Source organism: Dryobates pubescens, chromosome 13 (assembly GCF_014839835.1).
Source record: "Dryobates pubescens isolate bDryPub1 chromosome 13, bDryPub1.pri, whole genome shotgun sequence".
NCBI lineage: Eukaryota > Metazoa > Chordata > Aves > Piciformes > Picidae > Dryobates > Dryobates pubescens.
Window position 1 is genome coordinate 25,816,955 of NC_071624.1, and position 10,293 is coordinate 25,827,247.

Sequence of the window (10,293 nt, forward strand, 5' to 3'; positions counted from 1 at the left end):
TCTAGACCTGGACCTAAAACCAGTCGCAGACCAAAGCTTAAACTCACACTCAAAACAAGACACAAATACAGACCCAGCCTACACCTAGACCCAAACCCATACTCATACCCACACTCATACCCATACACATACCAAACCCAGACCCAGCTCCAAACCTGAACCCACCTGGCATGGCAGTGGCAGGGCTGTTGTGTCTTGCAAAGCAGCCCTGTCCTGGAGGTGCTTGTCCTCCCATCACGGTGGCTCTGTGCGAGGCAGCAGGAGGGACCAGCATCTGCAGCCTTGGGAAGCCGCTTGCCCCTCAGCAGCCTCACAGAGCCTGGGCTGCTCACCCCAAACCCTTCACACCTTCAGCCCCTGTTTTCCATTAAAGGAAGCAAAGTCAGCCACTGTTCAGGAGGAAGGTGCATCCTTTTCTGCCCCCATCCCATTTTCCTCCCCATTGGCATCTTTCACAAGAGACTCTTGCCCAGCACCCTGCTTTGGTGTGCTTGAGAGAAAAGCCTTTCCTGCCACCATGCTGCTCCCTGAGGTCTCCACTGGCCAGCTGTCCAGGCAGACATTGACATCTGTCTATAAAAAGTCTCTTCTTTATTAGTGAAAAACCATAAAATCAGTCAAAACACAAATAGAGGATGAAAGAATGTCCAGTGGTGAGTGGTCCCCAGTGACTGTGGAAGCCTCAGTCCCCTAGAGCTGATGGAGTGAGGCTGGGCTGGCATCACTGAGACATCTCGGGCTCATCATGCTTGTGGATGAAGAGTGGCACTGGGCTGCACTGATCCAGCCAGCAGCTCCCTGGGATGCTGCCAGAGCCACCTGGATCCCCCAGTCTTGCTCCTGGCTGTGCAGGAGCTGGCAGAGACAAATCATCAGCTGGCTGGCGCAGGGGGCTGGGGGTCACAGGATCTTTCTCCGGGTGCTCTCGGTGCAGCGGTTCAGGATGAGGTCTTTGCTGGGACGGGGAGGGACAGCAGGCTGAGCCTTGGGCTTGTTCTCTTGCTCATTTTTCTCAACTGTGGGTAAAGCAGAGATGAGTCAGAGCTTTCCACTTTCATGTGAATGTTCAAAAGCTTCCTAGGTAGTGGCCACCAAAGCTCCTGCCTCTCCTCCTGTCTCAGCTGTGTGTGATGCTCTTCCTGGAAGTCAGGGGGAGTTGGGATGAGCCCACCTGTTCCTGCCTGGGAGCTCTTCTCAGGAAGGAGCCCAATGTGCAAGGAGCTCCTCTCCATTGCGAAGGTCCTGCACAGGGATTACCAGAGCCAAAGAATCTGCCTCAACAGCAACCTCCTTCTTTGTGCTCCACCTCCCTCTAGGTGCTTTGCTGACAGCTAATGTGCATGCTGACGGTAACAGCAACAGCAGCAAGGGTAAGGTTAGGTGCACAGAGGGAAAGCATGGCTCTTAAATGTGGGCTGACCTTCACCAGGACCTACTGAGGGCAGAAATGCCACCACATGCTGCTCCTTCTCTGTCAGACCAGAGATAAGAAATACTGGGGGGGACACACACACCTACCTCCTTCTGCATATTCTCCCCATAGCAGAAGTGTGGACAGGCAACATGTGACCTACATGTGTTGTCCTACTGCATCATCTCCCACCTCTGATGGGGCAGAACCAGAGGCTCTGCTGCCCTGCAGGGACAGCCCAACCTTGGGATGTGAAGTGCAGAGGAATTTGGAGGAGAGAAGGGTCATTTCCTCCTCTCCATGCAGACCTTTCAGAGTGGCACAGGGACTCCCAGGCTTGTTTGCTTGCACCACAGCTCCAGCAACCAGCATCGGAGGGCATGGGCAGGATATTCAGCCCGTGCCCAGGGCAAAGGTCCTGCTGGGACTTACTGATGACATTGGCCTTGTTCTGGAATTTCTCCTTCAGGTTCCTCCTGCTCTGGATGTACTTCTTGCTGTTCCTCCTGTAGGTCTCCTGGCTGATCTGCTTCCGGCCTTGCTTGTGGATGCTCTTCACATTTCGGATGGTGGATCTGCAGGGAGTCAGAAACAAAACTGTCAGCTCCTCTGCCAGCTGCTCTCACTCCACACGAGGATTTCCCCTCCATTCTTCCTCCTCTGCTTCAACTCAAACCCAAACATTTTGGATTTGCCCAGGGGAAGGCACCAGGTGGGTGCCAGCCCTCAAAGGCAGTCACAGATGGGACACAGTGCACACAGTGTCTGAGGATGCAGCTGGAGAGGTGCTTGGGAAGCAAATACTGAAGGGTAAAGCATGAGCATGAGTCTGGAAAGTAACAATGAGGGTAGAAAGGTGGATCAGAGAAGATGACCATGAAGCTTTCCCCACAGCCCAGGAAAGCCCTGGAGCTGATCTTAGCTTTGCCTTTGGATGGAAGGATGGACACACACACATGGCATCTCTACTGGCTACAAACTAAGGTCCTGGTGTGGGGTTTGGCATGGATCCTCAATGCCCAAAGCCCAGCCCCTTGGGCCAGGGGAGCAGAGTGAAGTATATGTCAGTGAGCTCCTGGATGTGTAGTGTTGGACCCACAGGAGAGAAACTGCTGAGAGAAATGAAAGTCTGAGCAGCTGGGGGCTGTGTGGTGACAGCTGCCACAGGGGAACCCCCAGTGTCAGGGACTGTCCCCAGGCAGGCAGGCTGAGGCCACTGCTTAATCTTCACTGTGAGCAAGGGGGTTTCTGAGGTCCATCCCATAGCATCATCCTCCTGCTCCTCTCAAGGCAGCACGCTCACCGGCCTTCAGCTCAGCTTGGCTGCCATCACCTCTGCCACAGGGACAATGTCTACCATGGGGGGCAAGGGACTGTCCTTGAAATAGGTCACCTCAACCCCCTCAAGGGTATCAGTAGGCATCACTGTGCTCAGACAGGTGGATTTGGGCCATTTGACACTGTCTGGCACTCAGTCCATGCTCCAGCAGAGCTGGATTTGGAGGGATTTTCTAGCAAGGCTGCTGTGTTTTCTTGTAGGGAAGAAAAGGCAGGAGCAAGCTCTCTTCCTAGCAGCTTTCTGTGCATGGGAATTAATGAGTTATTATTGCTTTTTATCTTTTTAATCAAAATAAAATCCCTTCCATTAGCTGGAATCCTCCCATCAGATTAGGCCATGTGGCAGCTCTGATTAGTCAAATCTCTCTTGGCTTCCCAGAGATTCTGTGGATGCACTTAGGAAATAAGAAAAAGGCCAATTTGGAAATTAAATTTCATTAGCCCAGAAAAGAAACTTTGCAGAAGGACAGGGAGGAAGATGCCTGGCTGGAGGACCTGCTGCAGCAATGCTGGGGTGTCTCTGCCTGTGGAAGCTGGGCAGCTCAGAGCTATTTTTCATAGAACTATAGCATTGTTTGGGTTGGAAAAGCCCTCCAAGATCATCGAGCCCAACTGCCAACCTAACACCACCATGGCCACTAAACCATGTCCTGAGGTGCCCTGTCCACACTTCCTCAAACACCTCCAGGGGTGATGACTCCACACACCCCACCCCACCCCCCCCGGGTAATCTCTTTCTGCAGCCCCTCAAGATCTGCCTCCCAGGCAGTTTCTCATTGCCTGGCTGAACAAGGGATGCCACAAATCATCATCTGGTTTCATTTCACCCTCCTCTAAGAACAACTTTAGTCCTCCTCCCCCCACCCAGGGCTGTTCCTACCTCCGTGGAGGAGCACTCCGGTTCCTCAGCTCATTCTTCACAGAGGTGTTGGACTCCCCAGCTTTCTGCAGGTACATGGAGGGGTAATAACCTGTGGTTTCCTCCTTCCTGCAGTGCAACACAAAGCAACATCACTTGCAGTGGTGGCTCTGAAACTCCATCCACCTCACACTTGGCCCCAGCTGGTGCTGACTGGGTTATTTTCTCAGCCTGCTTGCAGCAAGGGAGGGCTTCCACTGTCCCCCTGCCTTGTGGCTCTTCCTGAGAGTGTGGCAAATAGGTAGCAGACAGAGCAATGGCTCACAGCTTTCAGGCTTTCACCAATTCATATTAATTGCCCTAATGGCTTCATTGGGCTCCTGAAGCATCACTCAGGCCCTCCTGCCAGACACTGCTGCTGAGTGCTCAAGAAGTACTCCCTGGTCACTGGCCTGTCTCCCCCTCCAGCCCAGCACACCAGCAAACACCAGGAGATCCTGCCAGTGCCACTGGCCTGGGCACAGGCTGGAGCAGGAGGATCCCCAGGATATGCAGCCATGCCAGGTTCTGCTGTGAATGTGCAATCTGTGACTCTCCAGAGCTCAAGTGCAGCTGGGGTTCCCCTTGGGAAAGCCCAGGTGTGCAGGGCTGAAAGCTGAGCTTCTGCAAAGCACAATGTGCCAGAGTTCTTGGAGACAAAATAACTGATGCTTCCCCCCTTCCATCTGCCTCCTTCTTGGCTATTTCTGAAGCCCCCATTTAACATTTGGCAAAGCCACAGGCTACTAGAAGTGACCCTGCAAAAGGAAGTGCTGGGCAATGGCACCAAACAGCCTACATCTGCTGGCTCACCCTTCCCTCTGCCTGGCCCCTGCTTGCTGGATTTGCTCTTGGCTTCTCTCACCTGATGACCCACCAGCCATCCAGGAGCTTGTGGATGACTTCAATGACATCACCCTCCTTGAGGGTCAGCTCATCCTCCTCCACGGCTGTGTAGCTTTTCTGGACAATGTACTGCTCACCTGCACACAAAATCAGGACAGAAGGGTGTGTGCTACAACCAGGCTCAGCCTCTCCAGCTGCTGGGGAGAGGAGGCACCAGTGCTTCAGTTCTCCAAGTGTGGATTCAGACCTCCCCCCAGATTTGTCAGTGGCTCATCCAGCATCTCTCCAGGGAGGAGAGTGCAAGCAGTGGAAGCACACCTCTCTGCTGAAGAGTATCTTTAGAATGCAGGTGATTAGAAGAGGAAGAAGGAAGTGTGCTAATAGAGCCTGTTGCAGTGTTTTGGAAACCACAGAGATGAAGCCCAGAGAGCAATCAGCCTGGGTCTGGAGGATCCTCCCTCTGCTCTGTGTGGTAAGGTCCTGCTGTCACAGCAGGATGCAGGGGGCTGACAAGGACAGCGTGGAAGCCAAGTGCCAGGGAAAACCTGTGCTGTGGTTTGGATGCTGCACCATGCTCCTTTGCTCCCCCAGCAACCCAACATTCACCCAGCTAGCTCAGGACAGCCCCTGGATGAAGATGTGCGTCTGTGATCAGCCAAAGAAGCATCTAATGCTAAGCTGTGTGTCATGGGAAGCTCCTGAGGTTGACACTGAGGCACCAAACCCTAAGATTCATCCCTCCTGGCAGCTCCCACAGCAGCATCTCCCCGGCCAACGGTCTTGCTCTTTGTGGACTTCCAGACTGGGGCCTTAACAATGAACCACGCCAGTGGGAGCTGCAGCACTCTGGTACCTCAGCATTTTACCTGCATAGTTGGGTTCCTGCTCCTCAGACTCATCAGGACCATCCATTGGCTCCAGATAGGCAGCTGGCACCCAGCCTCGTTTGTTCTTCAACTGGCAAAACCACCAGCCTGTGAGGAAAGCAGCCATGGGCAGAGGGGGGGTGGGTTATTACTTCCCATGGTTCAGCTGTTATCTCCCAAAAAAACACATTATCTGTTTCACTGTACACAAAAATGTTTACTAAGTCTGAGCTCTGGGAACAGTGATAACCATCAGCCCAAAGATCTGGCAGAACTCTTTGGCTACGTTGTGCTCCTTACTGTTTGAGAAATGAGTGCATCAAAGAACGTGTCCAAGAGTTTCTCTGGAGGGCTTCCTGAAAGTCATGCTTTCCCAAGATGGAAAGCTTCAGAGCTGTCATCAGATGCTTTTAAATAACTAACCATTTAATCTTCTGAAATGTTTTTACTGGTTTTACTGGTTTTCACAGAATCACCAAGGTTGGAAGAGACCTCAAAGATCATCAAGTCCAACCTGGCACCACAGACCTCATGACTAAACCATGGCACCAAGTGCCACATCCAATCCCCTCTTGAACACCTCCAGGGATGGGGACTCCACCAGCTCCCTGGGCAGCACATCCCAATGGCTAACAGCTCTCTCTGGGAAGAACTTTCTCCTCACCTCCAGCCTAAACTTCCCCTGGTGCAGTTTGAGACTGTGTCCTCTTGTTCTGGTGCTGGTTGCCTGGGAGAAGAGACCAACCCCCACCTGGCTACAACCTCCCTTCAGGTAGTTGGAGAGAACAAGAAGGTCTCCTCTGAGCCTTCTCTTCTCCAGGCTAAACAGCCCCAGCTCCCTCAGCCTCTCCTCACAGGGCTGTGCTCGAGGCCTCTCCCCAGCCTCGTTGCTCTTCTCCAGACACCTTCAAGCCTCTCAATGTCCTTCTTAGATTGAGGAGCCCAGAACTGGACACAATACTCAAGGTGTGGCCTAACCATTGCTGAGTAGAGGGGCACAATGACTTCCCTGCTCCTGCTGGCCACACTATTCTTGATGCATGCCAGGATACCACTGGCCTTCTTGGCCCCCTGGGCACACTGCTGGCTCATGTCCAGCCAGCTGTCAATCAGCACCCCCAGGTCCCTTTCTGTTTTGTAACAGGTCTGCAACTGATAAGGAAGCCACCATGAATGGGCACCTAGACTTAAGTGGGAAGTTGATCATCAAAGCTCAGCTTGGGGAAGATACTAGGAGAACTCCTGTTCACAATGAGGATATCACCTATGATGGATTTGGTGATTCTGATGCAGAGGGTTTTTAGAGGAAAACCAGCACAGCACAGGGGCTGTCCCAGCCAGGGGAGCTGCAGGCACCCACACAGGCTGGATGGAAGGGACAGTGTCAGGACCAGTCTGTCTCTCTTCATGTGGTGCAACCAGGGAGCTTGGCCAGCTCATTCCTTCTGGGCAGGGAACCTCACAGGCTGAGGCACACAAGGTGGTTGCACAGTTTTTGAGGATTGCCTCACACCCTTCCTGGCCACAGCCAACTGTCATGTGGCTCCATGTGCATGTGAAATACATCCCAAGGGGGTGAGAGCTGCCAAGAGGTTCAGTGCTGCTGGCTGCATTTGTTCTGAGCCTCTCCTCTCCATCAGGAGCCCCTGATCCAGCCACCCACTCCATAAGCCATGCACCAGCACAGCTAACTCACACGTTACGTTTGAATGCAAGACACAAGGGCAGTTCCCATCCCTGCTGAAACAGTGGCCAGGAGGGGTCTGGCCCTCAGGGGCTCCCTGGAGGGATGGACACCTACCACTCTCGCTCTTCTCCACCACATCCACCATGTCCCCAGCTTGCAGAGCCATCTCAGACGTGGAGCTCTTCTCGTAGTCAGCGATGGCTCGGTAGGTTTGCAGGACGATGGGCCCTGTGATATCTGCATGGGAGAGGTGAGACACGTTCCCTCTCCAGCCCCAGCACCGAGATCCTATTTCAGGCAGGCCAGAAGGAGCCCCAGGACATCTCAAAGTGCTCTCCCAGCCTCTTGTGGTTCCAAACCAGCTGGATACCTGGACAGAGGCTCATTCCCTGCAAGGCTGTGGTTTCCTCCCTGCTACAGCTCTGGCACAGAGCCCCTGTTCTCAGTCAGGGCATCTGCTGTGGGATGGCTGCCCCTGTCCCTGCTCTTGTCACTGCCCTTGTCCCTGCCCCTGCCCCTTCTGGGATTTGCTGCTGCTGAGGGCAGCCACTTACATCCCTCTGAGGCCTCTTACCAGTGAGGGTTTTCTTGGCATCCTTCGGCAGGATGAAGACCTCAGGCTTCCTGATCCTAGAAGGTCACAGCAAAGGCATCTCAGTGCCAACCATTTCTCTGGGCACCCTGCTGGCTGGCTGCAGCCAGCAGCTGGGGCTGAGGAGGCAGGGTTTGCCCCAGAGGGCAGGCAGCTGGACTCACTGGCTGTCTGTGACAGGGTTCATGTCGTCGTGACGGACCCTGAAGAAGCTGACCACGTGCTGGCACCGGGAGATCTTGTGGGGCAGGTTGACCAGGGCGTAGCAGTACTCGGCCAGCGTGCCCTGCCTGCTCTCGGTGGAGCGCTGCCCATCGAACCACTTCGGGGCTAGGGCAGAGGGGAAGGGACTCGGAATGAGCAGCCAGGCAGCCCTGTTTTGACGACTTTCCTAAGCAGGTTGCTCTGAATCATTCATTTTGCCCTAAAAACAAGTGAGCTTGTCCCCACAAGGCAGAGCTCTGAGGGAGTGTGGCACCATCTTCCCCACCACTGCTCCAGTCCCATCCGGGGCAGACTCACAGGGGGTTCTGTATGGTGCTCACAAAGCTGGGCAGGAGCTGACTGCAGGGCCATAGCTGTTTGGCAGAAGTGCTAGGGCCAGGGGTTCCTTGTTCTGGCAGAGTCTCTGGGGAGGTGAGTGGGGTGCAGTGCCCAGCCTGAGTGCCATGGGCAGCATGGGGGAGGGATGCGTGCAGCTGGACTCAGCCTCCACAGCCCATTGAACCTTGCACAGCTCCTGCAAGGCTTATCTCAGTTACAGCAGACCTCCCACATCCACACCCAGACTAAGCTCAGCTGCTGGGGCACAAGGAGGGGCTCAGGTGACCAACCTGTGGCCAAGGGAGATGTGCACACCCCTCTGTCCCACAACACATGTCCTGCAGCAGCCGCTTTGGACCCTGGCTCTCCAGAACACCCCTGGCAGCCCCAATTTTTAGCAGTGCTGATCCCCATGTGAAGGTGCTTCTGTGTGCAGCTGGTGACAGCCCCACACCCCCTGCAGCAGCCTGGTGCCTGCCTTGTCCCCAGTGCTTTCAGTTCCCCAAAGAGAGAACACCACTTCCAGGAGCCCCGGCGTGGTGGGGGCAGCGCATGGAAGGGTCCTGGCACAGCAGGGTTAGTCCAGCCCTGACAGGAGAACCCCAGACCTGGCACCCACACTGCTGCCTGCTGAAGGTTTAGTGCTCCTCAAGAGATGCTGGCCACAACCCACAGCTATTTCTCATGCTCCTTCCTGCCTCCTTTAAATCAGGAAGTTCAACAAAAAGGGGAATTTTGCTGACCAGCACCTTGCTTGGGAACAAACTGTCAGCTGTTTGGATCAGGAGTTGATATCCTGTAATTGAAGACATGTTGCATCTCTTCCTCTTACAAAACATCTGTGTTGCCATAAGGGCACTGAAACCAACCCCGGTGATGGTGTCCCCAGAGAGGGCTCAGCTCAGCTCAGGCTCCCTAAAGCCAGACTCTTTGCACCAGCCAGCAGTCAGAGCTGATGCTGTGGGATATGTCTCTGGGGTGCCCAGTCTTTGGGGAGGCAAAACAGGGCCCGTGGGGCTGGGTGAGGGTTGGGAGAAACTGCTGCAGCTGCTCAGACCTTTCTGGAACTCGGGGTTCAAGCCCAGTGGGCAGGAACAGAAAACGCAGCGAGCACCTGTGCCGGAGGCAGCCTGCAGAGCTCAGCCTGCTGCGCTCAGTCCGCCCAGCCCAGCCTGCAGGGGAATTTCCCAGCCAGCTGCAATTTCTGTTTCACCCCCCAGCCCCAGCCGCTGCCCCTCACCTGGCAAGTGTGGGATGATCCTCTTCTCCATGTTGATATCCCCGGATTCAATGGGGAACATCTCCTTCAGTGCTTTCTGCGGAGCAGAGCCAGGCACAGGCGTGAGCACCATGGAATGACCTGGAATGCTTCCAGGGATGGGGCATCTAAGCTCTCTGGGCAACCCCTGGCAGTGGCCCACTACCCTCAGTGTAAAAAATGTCTTCCTTCCCTCTAGTCTAAGTCTCCCTTTTTTAGCTCCAAGACTCACATGGAACTCATAGATCTCCGTAAACCGGCGGTAGATGAGCTTTTCCGAGAGGTCATTCCACTTCACCAGGAACATGTAGACCTGAGGGACAAAGCAGAGGTGCTGCATCTGGACCCCACACCCCGCTGCATCCCAAGCCCTCAGGCAGCCCCAGGGATGTTTCAGTTTCAGGTAAATTGTGGTTTTTTTCTTCCACCACCTCCACATGAGTAGCTCTGCCTGGGCAGCAAGCTTAGCACTGTTAGGAAGCTCAGCAGGGACGGAAAGGGGACAGAAACATCCAGACAAGTGGGAATCAAAGAGGGAGAAGCTCTAAGCCTGCAAAGTAACCAACAATTTGCAGAGGTGGTACCCAAAATCTCCTGTATTTAGAACAGGTTAACCTCTGGCTGGCTGTCTCCAGCTCATGCCGCCAGCCATGACCCCCTCTCCCCCCCCGGAATGGATCCTCTTAGCCCCTCAGTCACATTTATCTAAAGAAATTTGCTGGCCAGCCCTCAGTGCTCAGCATGTCCAAAGGTCTTGAGGTACTCACATAGTGCTGGCTGGGGAAGAACCTTTTCTCGTAGCCCAGCAGTTCGATGTGCCGGATGAAGGCATCCCCCATAGCTGCTCCCAGCCG

The 10,293-nt window shown here is 54.4% G+C and overlaps 1 protein-coding gene across 1 annotated transcript; it reads right to left on the reverse strand.

The window, feature by feature from the left end:
- Window positions 1–845: 845 nt before the first annotated feature.
- Window positions 846–10,293, reverse strand: NCF1 (neutrophil cytosolic factor 1). Its single transcript, XM_054166511.1, has 11 exons — window positions 10,207–10,293; window positions 9,672–9,752; window positions 9,422–9,497; window positions 7,803–7,968; window positions 7,621–7,676; window positions 7,161–7,283; window positions 5,360–5,467; window positions 4,513–4,630; window positions 3,630–3,737; window positions 1,844–1,986; window positions 846–1,016 (listed from the first exon to the last, which is right to left on the reverse strand). Exons 1-11 carry the CDS (start codon window positions 10,276–10,278, stop codon window positions 901–903), a joined length of 1,167 nt encoding a protein of 388 aa, XP_054022486.1. The 5' UTR covers window positions 10,279–10,293; the 3' UTR covers window positions 846–900.